We start from the raw sequence: 27432 nt of genomic DNA on the forward strand, positions 1-27432 counted from the left end.
TGCTTTTTCAACTCAAACAAAAAAAAGAAGTAACTTCATAAGTTTGAAATAATCAATAACACAAACTGGTGGAGTGGAAACTTATGACCTGTTACACAGTATGTTTTTGTAGGCCATATTCAGGTTTTTTAAAACAAAGACTTAAGATCATGAACAGTAATAGTGACAAAGATCAAAGTATACATGTAAGTACATAATCCAAACAATAAAATACACTTTTGGCTGTTAAGGAAAAATAAATTACAAAATACAATTAAAATCCTTGTATATGGAATAATGAATTCAAAGGTGTGCATTTATTTTAATATACATTTTAAATGCTACCACAAAACAGACTAAAAATAAATAAGTATGCCAAAAGGCATATGTGGATAGAAAAAAAATTGCTAATTAGCTCTAGAAGAATTATAAAAAATTGAGATAATTTTAGTTTTGGTCAACAAACCTGACTAATCACTTCCATCTTTCACACCCCTTCTTCAATAACTGGCAGCTAAACATGACAAAAGCACACTTCTGTCATTACGGCTTTAAAAGTAGCATATATTTTCCGAAGAAGAAAATATAAAATGGGCTGCCTTGCCTACAGAACTGCTGGTTTGTTCATATTGCAGGCACTTCATTGGACTGTGGGGAAGTACCTGACACATCCTTGCCATCTTATGATAGTAGTGACATTACACTGAAAGACATGAAATTTCCAGGAAAAACAACCTCAGGAGATTTTGGGTGCTATGGGCTAGTACGCAGAGAAGGGAGAAGTCTAATTCACTTCCATTGCATTTGTTTTCTAAATTAAAGAGTAAAATAATTTACAAACAGATCTCTAACATTACATGGCACGTCCATATTTTCAAGTTAAAGATGTTGTCAATCATCAATTACCTTAGTGAACCTATGGGCTTTAATACTTATTCCACTTTAAAACAGATTCATATTTATTTCTTCTTTTTTAATTCCTCTGTAAATCCTCTTTTGAAGGTATTTCAATTTTACTAACATTACTGGAAGCACAACTTAAATTATACAAACTTCTGTATTCTTTGTACATACACTCTTGTCATTTCTACTGTACTGCAATTCCATTGTAGGCATCACAAAATCAAGTTTTCAAACCCTGAGGCTACTGGAAATATTTTCTGTTCGTTAGTATTGCCAGCATTTAGACAACTGTCAACAGTTAAATCAGCCTCCTCAGTATCTCTAGACAGTAACTGTACCATGACATCACAGACAGGGTTTAATCCTAATATGATTTGACTACAGTATCACCAGTAATACAGGGAGAAAAGAAAAAAATCAATGCAGGTGTCAAAAAAGAAATCTTAAGATTTTATTATTTTTCTATATGGTTGTGCATCTCTATTTTTCTTCTGCATTTTTGAAGAAAACTGCTTTTGATACACTGCTATGAACTTAAATAACAGATTTATGACATCTGTCTTCAGCTAAGACGCTACTAGTACTTCCTAGGACAGGAAAAATACTTTTCAAGTTTAGTTTTGCTGAAGATACCGTCCATTTGTACCACTTCATTGGTCCATTTGTTGATGGTCAAAGCAGCACTCATATTTGACAAAACCTTAAAGCCTTCAGAATAGATGAATTAAAGGAACAAAAGATGGATGCAGGAGAACCAAACCAAAGCACACAGGCCTGACATGGTTTTAAGGGAGCCCTTGGAAAACATACGGTCATTACAGAGGTTTGTTTTTGGTTGGTTTTTTTTTTTTGTAAGATCACAAGACAGCAGTTGAACAAATAAGCAATTTCCCATGTTCTGCTTGGTTCTAGTCATTTGTGGCGCTGTATGGTTTTCCTTTTCCTCCGCTTGAAAAAACAGCAGCACCTGCAGGTGTGACATGAATTACATGCGATATAAAAAGATATCACAAAACTAAACTCTGTTTACTGTATATGTTTCACTTCAAGCACCACAACGAACACATTAAGCTCTACTACAGGTGATTGATTTATTAGTGAAAGAAACTGAAGTAGAGGTATTTCTGACACTTTTCACTTTTTTTTGAAAAATTATCTAATGAAAAAAGCTATAATAAAAATAGCTATTAAGTTTAGAGTATTGTGTGAGGGTATCAAAAGCATAGGCATTATAGGATGACTTAAAAAAGTATTTGTAAGAATAAGGAATGTTCCATTACCTAAGTACTCTTTCCCATTAACTGGTAATATGCCAAATACAATCTTGAGCTTAAGACTGTGTCATCTGAACTGTGCATTTAAGACACTACTGTTGCTAATACAAGAAAACAATCTGAGCTTCCTTTGTCAACCAGAACTTGGAAAAACCTTCCCCAAGGCTATTCCCTAAAATATTGTAGAAGTAAGTGTCCATGAACAATATAATTAATGTTCTGGTTCAGTGCTGTGATATTACTACAGTAAAAAATCACAGCTGTAAGTATGTTTAAGTTTACTGACATCCATTCTTTTGCTTTATTGCATACTACATGAAGGAAACTAAAATTGACTAATACTGCGAATTTCACTTTGCAAATAGAGACAATCTGAAAGTAACTGAAAAAAAAAAAACTACAAAAGGAAAAAAAATTGGAGGGAGTTAGAAATAGGTAATACAGAGGCGGACTGCAGAAGTCCAGGAAGTATTTTTGAAAATAAACGGAAGAGAAAAGCAACAAATACACAAAGAAAATATTTTTCATTTGCATGTAATGTTAGCCTTATTTTAAGCAACTCCCAGCTCCTAACCACCACCACCTTTAAAGTTAAAGCTTCCACTTAGTAAAGTGTTCACAATTTGCAATCAATAGTGAACATGCAAGCTGTCTGCCTTAACAGAGCTTGCCCCATGGAGTTCTGCAGTTTGGTTATTGAATTCTCACTTGCAGTGCAGATATTCAAGAGTCTTTCTTGAACTATGAAGTACAACAGAAGTGAAAATATAAATGTACTGCATCAATAGCCTATCAGTAAGTTCTCAAGTTCACCAAGCATTTTATGTAACTAAAATTCAAAAGGAATCCTGCTGATTTAGTTTGGAATATGTGAAATGGGGAAAGCATCTGAAAACCAGGGAGAAAAAGGGGCTAAAAATAAGGTTCTATAAGGGGTGAGAACAATATCCAAAGTAAGGGGAGACAGAAGTTACCTTCTCAAAATATCCAAGGGCACCCTGTCGCTCAGTCACTGAAAAAGTAGCAGTGGGCAGAGGCAGACCAGAGCTGCTCTGAGAGTTACATAACTTTCAGTAGAAAAAAACATTGGTTATTGATATAAAGGAAGCCCAAAATTAAAATTCAATAGGGGAAACTACATAGATAAATATTTTTACAGCTAGCAGAAATATCATACTGTATTTACTAATTTTAAAGCACTTCTAAAAGAGACACAATTGGTTTTGAAAGCTAGTAGCCACCAACTGCAACTGGAATTCCCCCTTTTTCTTAGCATCTGTCTACAACCACTAACATCCATTATCACTTAAGCTTTGAATTTATACACAGATGTATGGAGTTCAATTTAGTTCAATCCATCTCTCACCCCAATCTTTTCCCAAGTATTTTTTATACATGCATACACCAAACATCATCTCAAAACAAAGCATTTCATAGTGGTCCCTCCCTTTCAACGTGAATTATCCTATGATCCTGTAAACGAGGAAATCCTACCCTGGACTGTGATGGTAAATCACTTTTGTACCTGTTTCAGATTAGTAGGCCTCAAAGAAAGCTTACAGAAAAATTTTGTCTCAATTCATAGTTTTAGTATTTACAGCACACAGGTTACATAAGTAACTGTAGGAAGATGAAAGTGTGGCAGACAGTTAATTTATATTCTAGAAAATCAATCTAGAATTTTAAGTCTCCACTGTTTAATTATGTTTTGCTTATACAGAGTATGTCTCAAGGAACAGCCCATCACACTTTTTACATGTTTAGGACTGCTTGAATCCTCTGTGTAATTCAAGAATGCTTTAAGTTTTCATGCTTTCCTTCGCAGAAAATTTTAACCCATCCTTGCTCCAAACGTTAGACTGTTCTTTATTCCTTCTCCATAGCCTATTTAGTTTGCTACTTCTCTGTCAATGAGAGAAGGGCATCATGAAATGGGAAATTCAAGAGTTCTATCTTTAACCAACATAAAGCACTGCTGCTTTAATCTCCTGGTCTTCCGGAGTTTGCATAATACCATTACAAAGATTATAACTTCTATTAACAGCTTTTTATTTTAAGAACTATTCAACTGTATTCTAGTTCAGGGAATTTCACTAAATGATCAAGACTGTTATTTGGTGTGGGAAAATAAATCCCATATTAATATATCATTTTTCTAAAAAGTGTTAAAGAAATGCAAATTCCATAGAGCACTGGAAACCACAGGACTGGCTTGGAAACTTACTGAAATGTATATTTATCTGCCTAGAAGTGCTAGACCTGTCAAACCTTCAAGGCCAAATAAATGTCATTTAAAAATATATGCACATTTACATGGGAATAAGACAGGTCAGACTACATTGCCTGATAATAAGTTTTATGAAAGAAATGTAACCCTGAAATTAGAGATCCATAGTGTATAATCTCTTGAAGAGTATAATTTATAATAGAAATGCAGACATGTTCTTAAGAATACTGTCACTAGAGGGTGTCATTATCACTTTTATATACATATTACATTGCTTGAAGCCATAAAGCTACAGATAGGGGCATTATTAATGAGTATTAAACCACAAATTTATCATAGTATTCAATATGCATGCATAAGAATAGATAGGCTTTGAAAATTTCCTTTAAATAGGAAAGGAAATTCTTTTCTTTAAAAAAAAAAGCATTTAATGACTGCTATCCTCTTTCTCTACAGGTTATAAAACATTTCTATAGCAGGCAGCATAATACCGATCTATGAAACTTGAGAAACACTTACTTTTCCTGTATAATCGTAAGTGACCTTTGAGATGTTATCTAAGGTAGCAACCGCAGTATTATGGTTACGAAGATTTCTTGTCCTACTTAAAACATCATCATACCTTTTTCTATTAAATACCTTTCCCTCTACCACTTGAGCAGTCGCAGGGCACAACATGCTAAAGCAACTTGAGTTCTCATTTGTGTATAGACAGCTGTGTTCTTGTATCTGTCAGCTACCATGTGGCAGCACTTCACTGCAGGATTATTAACAGCTGTTTAAAGTGGCAAAAAGAATGCACGATGCAAAAAGGACATATCATATCATCTTTTCCTATTTGCCCTTCTCTGTCTTCCAGTGGCAGAGCCTTTTGGTTATCCAAATTACACATGCTTCATTAAAACAACTGTTCTGATGGCTAGCAAAGAGTTAAGGAAAGAAAGGCTAATTGCTCAGTGACAACTAGAAGACCAGCTGTAGCAGATAATGTCTACAAGTGCCACGGCAGAAAAAACCACCCCCAGAAAAACCCAAGACACCCCCTCCCAAAAACTAACCCCCTCCAAAAAAAAACGAACAAAAAAACCCCACACCCACTGCTAAGTTATGCTTGCTGCACATACTTGCTGCAGAGCAACACCTGAGGAGCATGAAGATGACAAGGCATAAGACTTAGAATATATACTGCATGTGAGTACATAAACACGTATCAGACAATGAAAGTGTTGGATGAATGTCCCAAAACAATAAAATGCTTACAGAAAAAAATCCCTATCCTTTCTGATTTACAGCATCTCACTGAAATGGTAACAGAAGATCTAATATTCAGCTAAACAATATTTGTGTTCATAGTTAAAATCACACACGATAATTTTTAAAGAAGATAATTTCTTCAATCTTTTAAACCAAGATATAGTCATGCTAAGCTTCTAAGACTATGAAAACATCTAGAACAAAGAATTAAGTGTTTCTAAAAAATATTCAAGTTTGTCTCCTCAGATTATGAGGAAATGTTACAAACAGAAGATATCAGCAAGATAGGTTAACTTTCTTCATATTTTCAGATGGAGAAAAGATTATGAAAGAGGCATAAAGTGAGAGTCTTTTGATAAAACAATGTCTCCTTAAAACCAAAAATGTCTGTATCACAGGGATGAAAGATACTGATACTTGCATTTCCTTACACTCCTCAGCAATGTAAAATCTCTAAATGGGTGTTTAACCATCTCACAGTACCTTTTGATATTAAGCTTGTAACTATCATGTTAAAAAATAAAATTACCTAAACCTTCTAAAGTATTGTTACTGAGAAAAGATGTATACTTATACCTTGATGTCTGATAGCAATGCTGTGGAGGGGGCGTAGGTGTGTGCGTGTGTGTTGCTTTAATTACTGCCAAAATAAAAAACAACTTCTACCCCCTAAATAGACACCGCTGGAAAGCTAATTTGTGTGTTTCATATTGAAAAAGAAGATTAATCTAAAGAGTAGGATACTGAGACTAGATATTTTTTCTGTAACAAAACCAGTAAAGACTAGGCCAAAAAGGTCAAGGATAGCATATTTGTCCATCAATTATTCATATCAGAGGGAATGAACTTCTACACTTTTAAAACTGTTGCAGCATCTTGACTTTTGAGAATTCTCTTACTTTCTGTAGATAACTAAGCATAGGTTTAATCATGCTAAGAACTACTGAAAACTTTAGAAATTTAATCTTTCCCTGTGTGTACATAAACTGGGCATGAGGAAGGTTATCACTACACTTATCCAAAGGGAGGGGATAGGGCATTTCTCTTTGTGCAGCCTATCAACATCCTTGTTCTTTGGGGTCTTTTTGTTGTTTTAAATATATATAGGAAAACTGACCTCTTGCCAGAAAAATAATAATACAGCACTCTGCAAAGATGGCAGATAAAGAACTGGTCTTCTCAGTGCTCACAGAAAGGTAGTGCACAACTGTGGCACAACAGACACCTCCATTCACAGTTGTTAAGTACACATGCACATTCTTACCTACCAAAATCAGAACCTGCAGAACAAACACTTCAAGAAAAATCTGTACTTTGAGAAATTTCCCCTTATCTAAAAGTTAGGAAAATGGGCCCTACAAAACTTACTGCTATTAAGGAATGCCTAATGGATTTTTCTGTTACTAATGTATCCTTCATACTTGAGTGCCCCTATTTTATCCTTTTCTAAGCACACTTGTAAAAGAAACGTTGAAAGTTATACTGCCTTTAGCTATCAAGAGTATTTTTCTGTAATGGTTTGCAAGTCTGACTTTACTACTCAAATATATATACATTAGTTATACATCCCATGTTAACAGACCTTAGTATTTCCCCCTTTCATTACACTGTAACTTTAAGGAACCCTGAAGTTATGTTTTAGTAATTAGTTAGCAGGTTGTCAAAGACTAATGCTCTGGTAAATACTATGTTTACAGAGATAACAGGCAAAGTTCAAACATTTCCTAGCATTTATTACTTGTTCATTTAAGTGAGTTATTTTCTAGATGTTAAAATACTAGCTAAATGCTACAACATCTAAAAAGAATGTTTTCCCCTCTAGAACAGGATAGCAAGTAAGAAAAAGTATTCTACTACCCACTAAAAAGGATTAAATAAAGTACACCACAGACTACACAACTTAAAAGCAAGCAAGATTTGAAGCAGGCAAAATAGCTCCTGAAGGTGGCTGCTTGTAAAAACAGTTAACTGTTTCACAATATTAAAAAATGTTTTGTGATTTCTAAATGGACTTGTTATTTTAAAGTTCTCTGAAATTAGTGTTAAACCAAATAACAAGAACAAAGCCCCTGGGGCTATTTCCGCCTGCCTGTGCTGTAGAACTCACCACATGTTCAACACTTTCTGGCAGCTATACAGAAAGAGAGTAAGGGAAAACAGAGAATCAGAATACCACGCAGAGGAAGAATTTTACATCTTTCATACATAACTTTTGGTAGTCAGAACACTATCTTAAAATAAATATTTCAGAAGTAGTTGAAATATCAAAAATGGATGCACTTCTCTAGTATAGAGAGATGTATTATTGAGGGCTTACCCTAAAAAGCACAAGCTATAGAAAGCCTGTTATTTAAATATTTAAAGCCAAAATTAAGTATAGCACTATAGTTTTGCCCCTCACCAGTGACTATTCAGTTTAGAGAATATTTTTTGAATAACTACACAAGAAAAATTTTTAAGTAGCTGAGCACACAAGATCCAAAGAATATAAAGACATGGACATACTTAGTTTCATCCATTACTTCTACTTCGGCAGGAGCTGTGATGGGTGCATTTGAACGGCCTGCAGTTGGGTCATCTGTGTTCAGTTCTCCATTTGTTGAGCTTACTACCTGAAATCACCAGAAAAACATGAAATTATGCTACTACAAGACATAAATTTGTCAATTCCTAAAGTTACAATACATCGTCAAAAATCAGTAATTGTTATTAATTCCATAATTCTTCTTATTCCAATAATAGTATCTTTTCCAGGTTTTATTCCTGCATCGTTGCACTCCTGCCATTGTTCTTTCATATCTACTAGTGAAACTGACATCTACGTAAAAAACTCAAAGTGAGCAGACTAAGAAAAGCAATTCTGTTGATCAGGTTTGCTGCTCTCCCTCATGCCTCTTCAGAGCCTTAAGGGAAGGCACTAATCCCTTTCCTGATATCAGCTCAGTCAGCCTTACCCTATCTCTGCTTCTTTAGTGTATTTAAGCTCCTTAGTTTCCTTCTTTGTAAGGCCCAATTCAGCTGTATCTCAGAGTACTCACCACAAGAGGGGAAAACTAAAACATTCTCTAGACCTAAGAGTAGCTGGTGTTCGGTTTTCACTCTTAGAGCACAAGAACGTTTACTGACATAAAAAAAAATAAAATTAGATTCACCTTCATTCCCATTAATTTACTCTCAAATTCCTTTGTAAATACTTGAGCTACCAGGACAGCTCTGGTTCTCTGTGAATGTGTTTTGATTTTAAACCAAATGGAACCCAATATTCTCTCTCTCTTTCCTGCATGACAAACGGAGCTATTCCACAGGCCTCTCCCTATTCGCCTCACAGAACCTGCCAGGAAGATGGTAAACTGGATATAGACAAGTGTGCATGTGGTCAGGGTAGCTGACAGTGCTAACTGTCCCATTAATGTATCAAGAGGTCTAGTAGCTACAAAGTAGCAGCAAATGCTTGGCCAAGCAACATCGCACAAAAATATAGTTCTGGCTAAACAACGTGAGAGCCTAGAGACAACATCTATAAAATATATAATCAGCTACAGGAAAGTGGACCAATAGTAGTTCAAGATTCTGACCTTCAGGCAACAGCTGGTAAGAGATTAAAGGAGAAGAAAGCAAAGGGAAGGAAAGTCATCATCATAATGTTACTATACTCCTCACCCTTCCAAGCTCTCCTCTTAATATAGCAGTTATGTCCCATCTATTTATAAGCAGAGCTAAGAGCCTTGCCTATTGAGGTTCGGTTTGTGGTTCCTATTGTAGCTAAGTACAGAGCTTCAGAAGTTTGCTGAACTTAAGCCATTTTCCATGCCATATGCCTACGTCAGGCTGAGTCTTCCTCTTTTTCAAGTTTCACTAAAATAGGAACCACTGCCAAAAAGCCCTGCAGCCCAATAACAAAACAAAAGGAAAGATGTCTGAGATTGCAAGAATCTAATTACTTAAATTTTGGTCAATATAACTGAAGGAGTTCGGGGAGATTGGACTTGATTTCTGTGATGACAGGTAAGTCAGTGGAGTTTCAACCAGGTGGCTTAAGCTTAGTTTCGTATCATTGGGGATGGCAGAAGCACTAAACATTCAGTGACAGAACCAGGTAGGTATTGTACTTTAACAAATCATAAGATGGTGGGTCAGGCATCTTAAGCTAAACACCCTGCATTAGTAGATTTTGTTTACAAGTGTGTTAATATTTGTTGAGGTGATTGTCCACATTTACTAGTAAGGGGAAACAGTATGATCCCAACCATCTCACCAGGTATCTTACTGTGCAGACGATTGCATTAGTTCTTGTGAAATATCCAGCTGTAACAGTGATAAGCAGAGCAGAACCATATGGTGCTGGGAAGTACTTGCTAAATAAGACAGGATCATTCACGAAAATGTAAGAGTAAAAAAATTTGCTTGACTTGTCCACCAAATAAGTTTTGGATCCAAAGGACCCAAATCATAACTACCGTAACTTAGCACAACTACAGCCTGCACTAATCTATATAAAGCAATGCCACCCAATTGAAATTGTAGTTAACCTTGCCTGCAGTCCTAATCATTCAGGATTTCCACTCCATGATCTAGACTTAAAATGAACTTCTCTAAAGAGATTCTCGGACCTGTGGCTCCAGGTTTGGTAACATTGGTTGGTCAGAAACAGAAGCCTTTGTCTTCAATTTACTCAAGTAAGGGTAGGGTGCATCAAGAAACAACAAAACACGTTGCCCCTTTCTGGATGGGAAGCAAACCCATAGACCTTAGCAGTCCTGACTGTTGTGAAGAACAGGTGACATTTTGCACAGGTATTTGCAAGAACTCCTATTTTCTTCTCTTTTCCTACAAAAAGCAAATGAAAACATTCATGACTTTTATTTAAATATCAAACACATTGCCCAACTCTAGCATCTATGGAGCTTCCACATGGCATTCTCCTTCACACTTCTTTCCCAGGAGTGCCTATCAATCATTCACCTCTATCTTCTTGGACAGCAGATTCAAAAAAGGGGATCAAACTCAAGCATGTACACACTCTTCATTTGAACTGGAAAACATGAAAGTACATATCTAAAAATCCTTCCTACATTAATAATCTAGTTATGAGTACTATTTTTCAACAATAGCTTGAAAAAATCCATCTTTTCCTTCTGATGGGTAAAAAAGTTAGGAGAACGTGAAAACATTTTGACAGGAACAAAAGGGTATCTAAGCACATTTTTATAGTCTGCCCTTCTATCACTACCAGAGGAAGTCTGTTTTGGACAGGCAGGCAAATCAGCAAAAAAATATTTGCTACTCTGGTTCAAGATTCATGGATAGTTCCTATCAGCCTTTGCCAACAACTCTCTCCTGGTCTCTTTGGAAACTCTGCTGGAAATTGTTAAAAGAGTATCTGCAAGATTTGAGCAACTCAAAACAAAAAACCTCCTGGTTTATGACAGGTTTGTTTGTTTTTTTAAATCACAGTTAAAGTCATACTAATCTAAGCTGGCTTTAGATTTAAAGGAGCAGTAACAAACTTCTGCTTGGGTCAATGCACTGCCATATGGTAACAGAGACCAAAGCTTTCAGGATTTCCAAACACATTTACATGCTTATAAAAGAGGAAGCAGAGAAGCTATAACAACCTGTTTGGCGACTCTTTTCTTAAAATTCTTCAAACTGACTTCAAAACTAAATAGTATTTCTTGACAGGGGTTTCCTTTATTGGGAGATTTCTTTTCTTTTCTTTTCAATACAGCATTTGTCCTAAGGTGTTTTTTTATTAATTTAAGAAGACTGTTTTCTGTGAGAAACTTTGACACAAACTTCGTAGAAACATTCGATATTAGAGGACTGTCCTACCTAGCTCTGGTTGACCTCTGTCAAACATATTGAGATCAAGGAGAAAGAGACCTCATTCCTTCCCATATACAATCAACTATAACTGCCTGTTGCATGGCTTAGTTTAGATGGGAGGAAAAAAAAGTTCATCTTTCTAATGTTGTGACCTCTGAAAGCGTAAGTGAACCAAAGGGTATTGGTAGTCTGAAAAACAGCATCAGTCATGCTTCTGCAGAATCTCAAGTGCCTTGAGTTTCACTCTAGTCTACTACTGCTGAAAAAAAGCTCTGGGAACAGTCTCAGTAGGATGAAGAACCAAGAATTTACACACCTGCAACAGAGCAAAATACTTACCTTTAAAAAAGCTAACAAAGACTCACTTAAAGGAATGCAAGAGATAGGCAGGAGTGCTTCAGTTCCAGTATCAGTAAGGCTACAACCGTATGATCTTACAGTCCTAAGTTCTGTACCTTGCTAAAATAACCTACAATGCCAGAAGTTAACTCCCTGTGACATCAGTAAAATATTTTTCAATCTGACCAAAAAGTGCATTTAGTAAAAGACTGATAATGCAGGGTAAATGAAGCAGTGTTAACACTTTTACGCTCCTGATCCTGGAGCATATGGGCTTAAGACAGACCAACCATTAGAATTTTCCCTCTCGGACTATATGCCAGTCATCTCAAAAATCAGCAAAACACAGGTAGAAAGATATGGGAATATAACAAAATTGAACAAGTCACCTGGAAGACAGCTTATGCACTAAAGGTGTAGTACACCAAATTCTGTAGCCAGGATGTACAACAAATAAGGCACAAAGAAGATTCATCATAGTGGATCCACATAAAAAGCTAAAACTTTAGGAAAGGAGGGAGAAGAACTGATACACAAAACAAATAATGCTTAAACTAAGAAACTTTTAATTTCATTTCTCTACTTATGACTGGAGTTAGACTAGATTTCCTCAGTAGTCTGATGAAAGATGGGAGGCACAATTAATTTCTTAATAGATTTGTATATGATTGTATTGAAAATATGTGGCTATTGAAGTTATGTTTTTGCACCTAAAGATTCTGTTAACAAAAAGTACATGGCCATTTCTCCATGAATAGTCACAGAATTAGGTTTCTGAAAACTAGTATTTTAAACTAAGTTTCAAATTAGAAGTGTGCCACGTTGAAGATTAACTTAAGCTACTCACCTATATACAAGCAGGAGATTATACCACTGAACTGAAAATCTAAACCAACTTTAAACATTTTGATAACAGATCTTATCCTGGTTTAAATTTAGTTCCTCCAAACTTAATCAGTTCTTTAAAAGCTTAATTTGAAGAGCACATATATAAAGAAGCATATGCATCACATTGGCTGTTTCTTGCTACCCTCCATGCCATAAGGCAAACTTAAAATACTAGACCCACTACCTAATAATGAGACATATTAATTGTGGAACAGATTAGTTTCTTAGATATACGGTCCTTTAGAAGTTTGATAAGGGCCAGTTATAATAAGACAAAGCTAAGCCTGAGTACCAATTCCCCAAAAGGTAACAGTAAATCTTTAGGCTGGCCCCATGCTTTGTTCTGGATTAGTATGTAAACTATTTTTTTACTTGATATGTTCAAAAATCAGTCAGAAAGTCTCTCATAAAACAAATTTTGCTGACTTTCATGCTTATAATCACAATAAGAAATTGCAATAGTTTGAAAAAGACATAGAAAATAATCCTTCATTTTATTACCAATCTCAGTAACGGAATTCTCCACTCTCCAAAAAATAAAGCCAGTCTTCATGCCCAAGCAGTTCATTACAGAATACTATAGAATGCTATATTCTACCTTCAAAAAGCTTCCAGTTAAGACAAAAGAATCAAAAAAATTCACACTACCTTTTTAATTCACAAAAGCTTAGGGAAATTGATTTGTTTCATCTAACGCATTGCTATCTTGGCTTCTTGAAGGAGAGGTGTCTTACATCTCAAAACTACTTACATCAAATATCTAACCTTTCAAGCAGTTCCTAGCCTTTCAAGACCTATGGCACTTCACTGGGAACTCTTTAACCTGATTGTTTAACCTAACCTCCTTTTAAACAATTTCCAAATAGGAAAACAGAAAGGATAAGAGGAAGGAGACCAGCTAGCAAGTGATGAAAAAAAGTAATGAACAGATTAGTACAGTTTTTATGAGTGCACTGGCAGTTTCCAGTTCATGCAAAGAAGGGAACAATTCAGTGTGGTACAACTGACATTTTTGTGAACTGAGGCAAACTTACAAAGACACAGGATGTTGCTGAATGAAGTACAAGTTGCTGTCATTAATCAGGCTACACAAACTAGAAAGACAGACTGCCATACTACAACATTTTTATCTTATTCTAAATAGAGAAAAGTGGAAGAAGGGATGTGAACTATTTCTGCAGGTCTTCCTGTTATAACTCCATTTGCTAATACTATTTGAACTTTAGACATGAACTGATGCTACAAAGTAAAAATAGACATGATTAAGCACATTAGTGTATCTCTAACATAGGTCTAGAGAGTCTGGGATAACTTTAATACAAAAACCAGAATGATCACTACTAATTAACAAACCATTTAGTACCTGAACATTTCCCACTTGAACATCATTACTAAGAGCATAAAAATATGTACTAACATACATATACACACATACCAACATTCAGTCCACTTGATTTTCATATGTCACAGGGAAGACTCACTAACACATTTTAATAATCTTCTACAAAAGGATCTCAGAGGTGACGTTAGCAGTAGTATTACAGATCACTGTAATAGCAGTGACCTAAAAAACATTCCATTGATACTTTAAAATAAAATTATCTGCCAGATTTTCATATCTTGCAGAAAAAAAGGTAATTCAGCATAAAACTGATCTCAAAGATGAGGAATGATTCACTAATGTCACAGAAAAAATAAATACACTTTAATTTCATACCTTAGACTCAACTTTCCTTTGAACAATTATCTGTGGCACTTTTAGAACTTGTCTTCTTGGGGGCAGTTAGGAATCTAGCTAAACTAGCTAGCTAATCGTCCAACTTAACGGCATGATTCAATTAGTATCACTACAACAAAGGGGTATTTGACAACAGTGAAGGGCTCAAACTTCAAAACAAAACTGAAGATATTATGTAGATTTATAAGTGCCTTTAATGAAGAAGCATGACCACTCCAGATTAAAAAGCAACCCAATAAAGCTGGCTTGAAAATACCCTTCCATACAAAACTTCATCTTCAAAGACACAGACCAAATGGCTGCAGTTTTGCACACTGCTCTTTTTACATCACAACTGTTCAGACTCAACTAATAGGAAGAACATTATAGTAACAGAAAGGAATACTACTGCTATTTCCTATAAAATGTTCTCCCTGCCCCCAAAGGGTATTTAACATACATTACAATATAATAAAATCTCCTGTGACTGTTACATTTTACCTGAGAAAGAAAAAAAGGTTTCTTAAGTGCTATGATTGCCAAAAGAGTGATGTGATATGATATACAATTTGAAATATGATATACAATTCTACTAACCAGAATTTAACAAGTTAAATATGTATTTTTCTAACCTAAGAAATAAAAATTGAAAAAAATTAAGAAATGTAATAATTTTGGAAGATACAATTTCAAATCCAATTTTGATTGATGTTATTGAGAGAACTATTGCAATTCAAGTTACATACACAAAAAGATCAAAAGATAAATGACTACCTTTAAAACTGATGTTATTGAGAGAACTATTGCAATTCAAGTTACATACACACGTAAAGTTTTCAAAATATTTGTTAACGTGAAGCATAGCATAGTTTCTGAACTTTTCTTGATCCTTAGCGGTAATTATCATCTGCTAGCTTTTCTTACATCATACATGATAGTAGTTTCTAAAGCAGCAAAATTTAGAGAATGTTAAATTTGAATTGAGTTTCAAAGCATTTAAAGAAGATATGGAATTATCTCACTGGTGAGACTACAGCACTGGTTTCTTTACCCTGGACTTCCCATTCTTTCTTAAGGCATTGACAAATTTTTTCCAAAACAAAACTTCAGAAGAAGTATATGCAACTTAGATTGTCAGAATCAAAAATTCAGCAGACAAATAAGATTTTTTGCCCCAGATAGCACTTTACAAAGCTAAATTGTTTTCATTTCAGACTGAAAGCTCAAAACCTCACGTAGACTTTACAGCTGGCATTTTGAATCCTTCTATATTAAATTTAAACTTCCTTATGTATTATCCCAACCATCTCACCCTAAATATTCAAAAAGCAAGACACCAAAAAGCAAAATTAAGGGCAAAAACCAAAAAAAGCTGCCTGAAGATGAAATAAACTAATAATAAAGGAAAAATTGTTGGTTTCTACTCATTTTTCCACTGATAAGGGTGAAGAACTGCCCTGGGAAACATTCTTCTAGTCAACCACTGTTTGAACAAAAGTAGTAAAGTTTAAGCAAAACCCACTACTTAACACGTTCATTTGAAGTTTGCTTAAGGAACAAAAAATATGACTTGAACAACACTGAGTTCAGTCACTGTTTTAGTTGCTAATACAACTAAATAACATATCAAATGTCTAAACTTCAGTTGCTTGCACTGTTGTAAGTGTATATTCCCCTCAAAAAGAGAAATGGTTCCATTGTTTTAGGCTTTCACTGAGGAACATGTAGCAGAAATTCCACATACAGAAAGATCCATAGTTTTCTGCACCTGTTTTAATTTCAGTTTAGCAATTGTGAAGTAGGGAATAATAGGAACATTCTGAATATTACTGGAAAGCAAGCTTAATTTGAAAACAGGAATCATGTCATGCACTACAGGAAACCAGTAGTATATAATGCAAAATGACAGATTAAGTCATGGAAAGAAGCAGAAAATACCTGTACCGAGCCACCATGTCTGTCAGCTGCTAGATGAGCCCTCAAATGATGTGGATTGGCTTGCTGTGAGTCCCAAGCCGCCCTATGGTCTGTTGACTATCATTTTTGAATGCATTAGAAATATATGCAAAAGAAGAAATAAGAAGTCAAAAAATAAACAATTCATGCATTATTTATTATATATTATTTTTAAAAAGCACAGAAGCACTACATACCTAACTCCTATATAGACTGCACATCAACATTATCTGTATACTTACCTATGCCTACACATACATTTTGATAGAGAAGTAAAGTAGATAAAACTCAAAATTCCTAGTAAGAAACGAAGCCCACCAACACAACCCTGTAACTTATCTTAGGTAAATGGACACAGATCTAAATTCCTAACGTTTTTACCACCTTGGTCATTATCCTGGTTTAAAAAAAAAGTGAAAAAGTTATACATACATATTAGAACCCCAATAGATGATATAGTATATGGGGGAGAGACAGTGATCAAAAACAGAGAACTAAAAAAAATTTAAAGAAGTACCAGCAGAGAGGAAATTCACTACCGATGTAAGGTACATTATATCATAGCATCAAACAAGCAACCTTTTAGGACATTTTAAGGTTTACAGATGGGGAAATACATTGACAAGGACCTACTTAAATCAAAGTAAAAACAAAGAAAACCTGGAGTGAATTTTATTCTGGAGTTCTAACAAAAGCAACAACATAGCACAAATCATTAGACAAAAGACAAAGTAGTGCTGATAATCTTACATGAGCAGTTTACCTGATTTTTGGATTGGTGCATTTTATCTCTGTGCTGACATGCTTCTCTGTTCGAAGACAATGCAGCATCTGAATGTATTGAACCCACTGGAGTAGGCTACAAATATAAATAATATGTAGCAACTGGTAAAAAAAATAAATTTCTAAGTCTTACCAAAAGTTACTGGTTTGTAATAGAAATTAATCTTTAAATCTGACAGTTTCCCATCACCCAAAATTATCAAATCAAAGCAAAAGCTTCACTAGATATTTAATAATAACAAAAATAAAAAAGTCAAACCACAATTTCTTACACAATTTCTTGAAGTAGCAATTCTGAGTGTTATCAGACATTAATTTTCTGAAAGACTTTAGGCTGGTATTTTCTACAGTTAGCAGTCAGGACATTCTGATGAAAGTCTGAAGAAAGGCTTAAAGTAATTTTTAATGCTAAACACTGAAAAAACATTTAGCAATAAAATACTATGATTCTTTTAGAGTCACACAAGGAACTTCAGGGTAAAATGTATAATCCAAAATTGTCTAACTTACACAAATAACCCCTTCCCTACTTGTTAAAAAGAAGCAAGGAAAAATTTGAGGTGCTGAAAAATTCATCTTTTACCATTTCTTTAAAGAATATAAACAAAGCATTTTCTGTAACTTTAGATGTACTGTGATGGAAACTGATATTCGACACCATATTTCATTAGAACTGCATATAAAATATAGACAGTTTCTTCATAATGAACTGATAAATATCTGGAGTATACCTGAGATGCAGAGAAGCGATTGCTCGACATTTTAAAAATACTGGGAGCAAGAAAGTCCCCAAAGCAAGAAAACACACGCAATGACAATCACCTGCAACGATTTAAACTCCTTCCTCAACTCAAAAACCCGTCTGAATTCCTACAACCTCGTTTGGATTGAAGAGATTTACTTTGAAGTTAAGAGCACATTTTTGGAAAGAGACTCAGTATGAAACATCCCAAGCCAAAACATAACGTTTGAAAATGCATCTGAAAACAGATTTGTAATAGCAGCTGTTCACAAGTCTAATAGCAGCCATGAGATGCACATGTATTCTGAAGCTCAAGACTAATACCGGCTCAAAACCAATCACACAAAAAAACAGTATATTACTAATAGCTTAACTGTACTCACCAACTGTTTGCCAATCCAGTCATATTCATAATCAAACATATAGCCTCTCCGATCAAGTAAGTCTGTGAAGAGCTTTCTTAAGTAGTCATAGTCCGGCTTTTCAAAAAAATCTAGCCTTCTTACATAATGTAGATATGTAGCCATTTCCTCTATATAAGTAAGAAATGTATATAATTGCCATACCTGTTTTAATACCACTCAAAAGACAGTACTTATTATTACATTTTAAAGCAACTTCTACCTCTCATCATAAAACCTGAACAGTTGTTCACCATGAATCTGTGAATTACCAGAGAGAAAAGCTACATAATAGTAGTAATATTCTTCAAGATATATACTGCCATATTCTAAACATACCCTACCAAGTGACCCCCCACTAATTTTTGCTGTGCATTACCTGTTGAGATCTTCCATTCAACCTTCCAATCCTGATGCACAGTGTGCCAAAAAAGTGAGGAGAGAAATGCCTCTACTTTTCAATTTTTTTTTGCAATTAGCTGTACAAAGAGAAGCCTAAGGAAAGGTAAAGAGGGAGGTATATGAATGTACAGGGTGGACTATGTCTCAAAGAACACCTGTTACTGGAATGTAACCTTCCTTTCTTTAAGAGAGGATCCACATGTACATTCTAAAGTGGGCAACTCCAATTGTTCTGACAAAAAAAACTCGGTATAGGCTCTGTTGAGCTATAACTGTAGTATGACTACAGAAGGCTACAGCAGCGCTGAATGCTTCAGGCATCATGTTATGTGAAGGTGTTGAGCGGAAGTGGTAAATACCCTGAACAGAAACACTGCAGAGAAGTACTAAGGTTACCTGAGCTCTTGTAGAATGACTTCTGACCAGTGTCAGTTTAATATCGCTGTTTAAATACCATGTCAGCATACAAATGGAGATTCATTTGGGTGGGTGGTACATAGACATTATAAGATTCTCCCAGTAGTGGAGACAACCAGGGAGATTTCTGAAAGGGCCTGGACCTGTAAAGATAAAAGGAAAGAGCTTTCCTAGTTGTTAAAGGGTATGAAGTACAGACTGCACACTAGCAGCCAGAACCTTCCAGTTAAGACAAGAGTTCCAGCACAAACCTCTTGGCAGGTGAGCAGAGCATACAGAACTCCCATTCTTGATAATGGGTATAAGCCATGAAAGGCTTCTGAGACAACAGCTGTAAGGAACAAGCATCCACATGGACAGAAGACTACAAGAATCCAAGGACTGAAAGGGAGGACCCATGAACATCTGAAGCACAAGCTTCAAATCCCATTGAGAAACTGCTCAGACATGTGATTATATTTGCAATAACTCCTTCAGGAATCAGTGAAATGAGGGGCGTATGGAAATACAGCAGTCTGAGAAAAGAGCAGATGGTGAGAAGAGGTAAATATTAATAAGCTTTCACAAAAGATCAAGTCCTACAGGCCCTTCCACTCCAGCAGGTATTATAAGAAAGAACTAAAGTACTCAAGAGTGAAGAGAGCAACAGCCTAACCATACTGAAATTTTGGTTCATTCAGACTGCATCCATCCACATCCTGTGTTATAGAAACAAAAAAAAAAGGAAAAAAATTACACTGTGGTGGTTTGGAGCAGAGTACTGCAACAACTTCTCACAATCTGATACGGATCAGGTGAAGCACTTGACCTGAGTCCTGGGACATGAGTTCCAGGTGGACAGAGCTCTTAAAATCTAAATTGTTTAGGAACCTTTTATAACTCATGTAAGAGTGGGAAACCACCCACTGGCAAGCCATTCTGAGAAAAGCAATGACTACTCACTCTCAAGCCAAAAAGGCTGTTCATGTGGTCCCAAAGTACACGAGAAGGTACCTCTATATGACCAGAAAGTCAGAAGACGAATAAGGTTAAAAGTAGATGCCACCAGCACTCATTGATCCTATGAAGAGGTAGGTATGTCAGAAGCAGCACAACAGTCACTGCACACTCGTCCTGGCCCACACATCACATTCCAATAAGACTGGAGAAGCTGCCATTTTGTGGTACAAACAAGGTGCTGTAAGAAGCCGATCTTCTGACAGAGGATGGCTAAGAAGTGCAGAGGCAGTGCTAAGACTGAGCTATGCTAAGTTAAACTCTTTCAGAGATAGTGGGATAGAAAGAGGGCGAAGTGAAGGTTTGAGACCAGCTTGATAACAAAAAGTTGTGAGGCAGCATGATGTTGGTGCTGTCAAGAATGCACCACAGGACAATGGTGCCAAGACATCCCAAATTACTCAGTTCTGACAAAAACACAGTATTAAGCACTATGTTTTAGGCATGAGCACATGGAGCAGTGGATAGGAGGAATTCCTTGGCACCTAAGGTTGAGCTCAGCAGACAAGCAAGACTCTTCAGCAATACTAGCCAAGGAGATCAGTGTTTGCAGAAGGTAAAGAGAAACGTTGACACATTACTAGGGACCTCTTTAACCATACTTTCCCAATGTAAACCAGAACCTAAAGCATGCAAGGCATCTCTTCAGAGGTACGAAGGCTGGAACTGAGCCATTTAATGCAGCTGAATATTACAGCTGGCTGACTCCAAAAATCAAGCAGAAACTCCAGAGTTTAAGTCCTGGCTCATATTTTATGCAAGGCTTGAATCAGCAGTAGTGTTGCACACTCAAAGACAGTACAATTCCACAGAACACAGGATAAAAAAGGTAAGTGTTTCACATGTGGCAAAGACCAAAGTATCTTTCACTGATACTACAGAGTTCTCTTGCTTTATGGAACATCAATTAGCTAGCTTAGTCTGCAGGCTGACTGATAAGAACTGAAATGATGGTGGATGCACTTCTTATTCTACTCTATTTCTTAAGTGACAAGAAGTTCAGGAAAAGGTAGAAAATCCTTGGATATCTGACATGCGAAAACTTGCACATACAAGAATATATTTATTATGAAAATGTACATATGCACTATCAAAGAAGTTTATCTTTTATGTTCTCCAAGGTTAAGTATCTTTTCCCTGTTCCATTTTCAGATCCAATCCTGACAAGAAGCACGCACTTGATTAAATTTGCTGGAAACAGTCCAGTAGATCTATGGAGCTACTCATGCGTAACTATTTCCAGTAATTGCACCTTATACACCTTCTATTATATATTTTTTTTTTTTAAGGATTCTAGCAACTACATAAAAATCAACATGCAAGACATGCAAGCATTACTGGACGCAGAAGATTTATATTCCAGAACAGGGTTTTTTCCCCACATTAGACTTTTGTCAATTCACCAAACATATGTTCAGACATTTGCTCTAAGTTCTGTAACAAAAGTAATTTTCACTTGATTTTTTTTTTTTTTAATACACAGAAGAAAGGGAAATGAAAAACATAGGAAAAATTGATAATGGACCGATTTTTACCACAGGGTTGGAAAGATCTTCAAAAGGCCATCTAGTGTACCACCCTACTCCACAGCAAATCGGTTACAGCCTTGCCTGTCTGGTTTGTTTTCACACAACTCCAGTTAAAGAAGCTCCATAGTCTCCCTGGCAACGGCAATCCCTTCATGCTCTTCACTGTATTTGTCCTAACTGCTGTGGCTGAAGCAAACTGATTCCTTTTATGTTTATAGCAGTCAAAAGGTACAGGAGAACTTCTTTCCCCCACAGTCTTGACTAAACTAATCTTCATGCCTTCAGTCTTTGGTGATAGGTCTAGCAAATCCAGAATATAAGCACTCCCACTTCTTCATGAGATACCCTTAAAATAGGATACATTTTCTTGAAGTACAGTCCCCAAAATTGAACATACTGCTTCAGCTGAGGCTTTACAGAATCAAGTAGAGCGGAAATGGCAATTCATGTGTCTTTCAGGCTATATCCTGTTCATATAATCAAATTTAGTATAGTTTTTTTTTCTTTGTTTGTTTTTAAAAATATAGCAGCATGACACTGTTCACATGCATTTACTCTGTGACTGACTGATTTTGAGTCACTATCTAAGGAATCCTTCCATACCCAATAATTCTTAATTTGGATTTGATCCTATCTTCATACACTATCTTGAATATGATTTGTTGAACTGTACCTTATATTTTTGAGACTGTATTTGTAATCTGTCAGGATCCTTTCATTCTAACCCCACTGTTGAGCCTACAAATTTCAAACTTACCATTTGCAAGTTTAATAAACATTCTCAATTATACGAAGCACTCAAAAATACTGAATAGATCCAGCACAGATCTCTGTGGAATACCATTTCATGTTTGAAATTTGGCAACAATGTACTTAACTACTTCAAATTGTTTTACACTCTTGTTCCCATAGTAGAGTCTTGCTGATTATGCTTTTAAGATTACTTGTGAGGATATTTAAAAAAAGCGTCAAAAGCAAAAGTACTAAGATTTCATGACATAAAACACCTGCCTCCTGTCCACAAGACCTGCAGTGGACAGGATTTCCTTTCATAAGAGGAAATCAAATCAGCTCATCACGAGCTATTCTCAGCAAATCCATTTTACCTATCAATGACATTGTGATCATTTTTCAGGGTGTTTTATTTTTATTTTGGCAAAATCCTGTCCATGTCGTGTGTGTTCCCTGTCCCAAGCTGATTAGTACAACCTTTAAATAATGTCATATTTGCTTCTCTCCAATTTTCCAATACCTCATTGATCCTCTGTGCACTTAACGAGAACTAGAAGTGACAGCTGAAACTACTTGCAAGTTATTTTAAATATTATTTCAAGCTGTTCCTAATGCAGCTTGTTTTAAAAAGCTATATGATATCAGATTTGAGCTGAAAAGGCTTATAAAATTTTATGTGTGAAGATACAAACGTAGACTAGTTGACCACCATAAGAATATGTACCATAATATTTTTTTAATGTTTCCTTTAGAAGAATCTATCTTTAAAGAATACTAGCAGTAGCGTAGTGCTGCTTCAAAGGATGATTCTTGTATCTATTACCATAGTACAGAAGACACATATTTGGAGGCATTATTTTATTTTTAAAACCAGATATTAAACAATTATCTATGCCAGTTTCATTTTCTAAATCAATACACAACACGTTTATTAACAGTAGACATTACCTGGGAAGTTTTCACACAATACTTCTATAGGGGTTGCTCGTTTTGTGTCTCCAATTTTCTGGTAACGTTCTTTTAATGTATCAGCCTACGATACAAGAACAAAACAAGCTTCTGAAGTTATACAGCTTGCTGACAAACTTTCAAAAAGAAAAAGACCACAGCAAGAAAAGCTGATGATCTGAAAATAGGACAGAGGAAGATATCAAAAACCACTACCTTTAAACCTTGCCATGGAAGGCTTCCTCTGAGAAAATACATAAACATATGACCTAAAGCTTCCAAATCATCTCTTCTACTTTGCTCTGAAAAAAAATTAAAATAATATTAGAACATTCAATCTGCATAATTTTACATTATATTTAAAAGGTCAGCTTCCAATGAGCTAACCAATAAATTGTTCTTATTTTAAAATACACTTTGACCCTTTACATATACAATAGCATTTTAATTCCAATGTTTTGTGATCCATTAGTTCTGAACTTGAAAAAATTTAAGAAAGCTTTAACTGGACTTATTTTTCCTCTATAAAATCATGGAAAAGATGGTATGTTTCTCAGGGACCCCTTATGTAATTTCTGAGTAAGCCAAAGGCGGACTGAAGAAGGCTCAGAAGTCTTCATTACTTGATCAGAAAGCAGCATCAAGAGGCATGTACATACAGCATGCTCTCAAATCTAGCTGACTTAAAAGCTAAGTTACAGAAGACAGTATCTGGTATGCCTAAAATTTTTCATCTGTAGTAGTGCAGTGGCAGTCTGTCAAAAAATTCAGAAGGTTAAAGAAAAAGGGAAGTAAAAAGCAAAATGCAGTGCATTCAAAGTTCAAAGTACATTGCATATTATTTTTAAATAAAAGCCATTATTCTTAGAAAAACTGAATGTATTAGAGAACACCAGTCTTTAAACTACTAGTAGAAGACAGATTTTTACATTTTCACCTGACTTCATTCTGTACTGCTGTTGAAACAACTGCTACACAGTGTATTATGTTTTGTAATAACAGGTAGTGTTTACCTCTAACTTTGATTTCCTCCCTGACATAAGGCAGAAAACCAAAATATTAATATTTTGCCTACTCAGTATTTTCACAAAGACAAAAATCACTGTGCTTTGACAGCAAGAGAAACGGAGCAGAAAAGTAAATGAAAAAGTGTTTGTAAGATTTTGAACACAGGAAAGTTAACAAAGCCAACCTGGCTTTGACCTGATCAACACAAAATATTGCCACAATTACATTGCATCTGAAAAAAAATTCTTAATCATCATATAAAAAGAAAAATCTACTTTTTCTCCATTTTCTACCCCTACTTTCCCATTTGAACACTGAATAAACACATACTAGCAAATGAATAAGAAAATACCAAAAAAATGTATGGTAAAAAAAAAATGTATGGGCTACATCTAGCCCTTTACTTCATCACACATTTGCCAGCCATATGTGGGTCTTTCACAGTTATTTCTCCTTCACTCATTTCCATGTTTCCAATTCCCTTGCCAACCCTCTTCTTGTTTGTGTCCACTCCACCACTCCTGTTGTCCACTGCTGCCACTTTTCTCAGTGAGCACCCTCCAGAAAATCTGGTCTTACTTGAATTTTTCTGCCAACTCTGCAACATCCCATTTCCTGACCATACGCTACCCTGATGCAACGATGTAGGTTAAGAAGGAAGCAGGGTAATATAATAAGCAGTAATAATAATAAGCAGTAGAGTTCTGTGCCTGACAGGTTTCAGTATGTGAAGGAAATATTGACTCCAGTTGCCTGCAGAAATCCTGTGCTCTTTATGAGATAGGGTGGACATGGAGATGATGAGTACTTCACAAGCACTGCTCATGACAAACTTTTTGTGCAATGCAGTGTGTGGTTTATGTAAGACAGATCAGCGACAAGATGGTGGCAAAGCATACAAAAACGTTACAAGTGCACAACAGATGGCCCATTTATGGCAACACTAAGGTATGGCCCAGAAAAATGTACTGGAAAGTTCTATTTGGTCTTTTCAAGGAACAACAATTCCTCTCTTTTGCATTAACTTCTACAGGTTATGCTGATGAAATTAACCTCTCCTTTTAAAAAAAAACCACCACCACCTTACTGAGGCAATTGCTCCTTCACTGAGAGTCCTTTCTATGAAAGGAGAAACTTTAAATCTTTACCCTGAATTGATTTCTAATTAAGAGGATTTTTTTTTCTTTTTTTTTGTGAGCTTTGGACCATTGGAGGTATTTCTGTAGGACAGTTCTGTGGGAACTACTTGTAGGATACACCATGTGAATTCACAATGCCCTCAATAATCTGCTATGGGAAAGGACTTTTTTGTTTGTTTTGATTTTGGGGAAGGGGATTGTTATTTAGAATCCATTTGAGTTATTCACTGATCACTTTGGAGTAATTAAAAAATAGCAGTCAAATATCCTTTCCTATTCATGGAATTTTTCAAGATAAGCCTGAGAAACAGGAAACCCGAAGTTTATATTGCTGTTGTTGGAAGAAGGGCCTCTGAAAACTGGAAAAAAAACCTAGCAGTGGACTAGCTGGAACACAAAAGGATTTCAAGCACCAGCTGTAGGAATGGCTGCTGATGTACGCTGATCCTAGTGCATCACAATTTAATTTAGACAACAGAGAGGATCCGTTGCCTAAAAGGTAATATGATCATAAGATGACAAACACACAATAAAGCTTCAGGGCACACAGTCTTCTCTCTCTCAAGGAGGTGACCTGAAGCTAGCTAAATTAGTAAGAAACTAATACTTGTTTATTTAGTTCACAAACTATAAATTAATCATCTCGATTCAAACAGATTAATTTCAGTAAGAACTAGAACCTCATTCAGCAGGCTATCTCCAGAAATTATCTTTTTTCAGCATACACGGTGAAGTAACATAACACAGGTCAAACAACAGACATTCAGTGTTCAGTAAGCATCCATTATAAACACTGCATTCGCCCTCCAAAGAAAGTTTTACTGCTTGTTATAGAAATGCTGAAACAGCAGAAACATACTACATATTTGGATCAGAAAACACAGTATTAGCTACTGGGATGATAACATGGTTTGATACACAGACTCGTTACTATAATCACAAAGTAGATGGAAAGTGACAATCTACATATCCTGAACTGTAGGTCCATAACGTTTAGCAAAAATCAATTTGAAAGTTATCACCCAGAGTTTGTAGTCTTACTAAAAATTGTATGATTCCATACAATAATATAATTTGAGGGAAAGAATAGCATTCTTTCCTGAATAAAGTCATGAATCCTGAAGTTAATGATTCTGGTTCATAAAAATGAAGTTGTATGCCAATTTTATCATGAGCATACATTGTATGCCATACTGTTAAGAACAATGTGGACTTTACGGAAAAAATTCTATTTTCAGTTATACCTTTAACTAAGGGAGCAAAGCTTAGTTCGTATGAGCAGCATTGTTTCTTATAATTATGGATTTATAAGGTTAGTTTACACAGAAGAAGGTATTTATCTAACGCAGCTACAATCCTGCCCCTGAGGTCCAGTGATAATTCAGTGGGTACAAAAAGGAGACTAGTGAACTTCCTGCGGGGTTCCTAGGTCTGGAAAAGGACTTCATCCTGCACCACTGGCTCAGTGACAAGTGAAAGTTGCTAGGACTCCTGGAGGGCCATCACCACAAAGCACAACCTGTAACTGCAGAAAACATTTTTTTCTTTGAGTTTCTCAAAAAACTCCAGGATTTAGGCTAATACAATTTTAGGTCCAAACCTTTACTGTTCTTATAATAAGAAATGCATTAAAATTGATCCAATGTACAATTATTTTTTGCTGGTTTAGATTACAAAAAAGTCTGGTCCCTAGAAAACTGATTTTGTATCTTGAACATATGACAGCTCTGATAACATAGCAGATCTACTATTAAGGTAAGGGTAGGGGTTTTTTTGGTTTTGTTTGAAGATAAGTACTGTTTAAAGACATTTACTTCATTTGGCCTTTCAATTAGCATTAAAGAGCAGAGTTGTTTCACTCCCAAAAGAGTCTCAGGCATTCATTGTAAGATAACTAACCTCTGCCTTTTCAATAATTAAGTACTTCCAAGAAAAGACCAATATGACCAAGGATATTGGTTGTTCCACAGAG

General features: G+C 35.6%; 1 protein-coding gene across 6 annotated transcripts in view; it reads right to left on the reverse strand.

Annotated features, from left to right (window-relative positions):
- Nucleotides 1-1632: 1632 nt before the first annotated feature.
- The window catches only part of CSNK1G3 (casein kinase 1 gamma 3), a 70391-nt gene continuing 44591 nt past the window's right edge, over nucleotides 1633-27432 (reverse strand). For 2 of the 6 annotated variants that reach the window (XM_059834206.1, XM_059834207.1), the window contains 8 exons: nucleotides 23530-23615; nucleotides 23314-23398; nucleotides 18272-18420; nucleotides 17127-17222; nucleotides 16346-16441; nucleotides 8143-8249; nucleotides 7745-7768; nucleotides 1633-1849 (listed from right to left, as the gene is read on the reverse strand). In XM_059834206.1, coding sequence (XP_059690189.1) covers nucleotides 1795-1849; nucleotides 7745-7768; nucleotides 8143-8249; nucleotides 16346-16441; nucleotides 17127-17222; nucleotides 18272-18420; nucleotides 23314-23398; nucleotides 23530-23615 — 698 coding nt within the window. In that variant the 3' untranslated portion in view covers nucleotides 1633-1794. Of the gene's footprint in view, nucleotides 1850-3165; nucleotides 3224-7744; nucleotides 7769-8142; nucleotides 8250-16345; nucleotides 16442-17126; nucleotides 17223-18271; nucleotides 18421-23313; nucleotides 23399-23529; nucleotides 23616-27432 lie in introns of those variants that run through there. The other 4 variants (XM_059834208.1, XM_059834210.1, XM_059834209.1 and 1 more) reach the window with 4 other exon arrangements.

The sequence above is a fragment of the Gavia stellata genome, chromosome Z, assembly GCF_030936135.1.
Source record: "Gavia stellata isolate bGavSte3 chromosome Z, bGavSte3.hap2, whole genome shotgun sequence".
Classification (NCBI taxonomy): domain Eukaryota; kingdom Metazoa; phylum Chordata; class Aves; order Gaviiformes; family Gaviidae; genus Gavia; species Gavia stellata.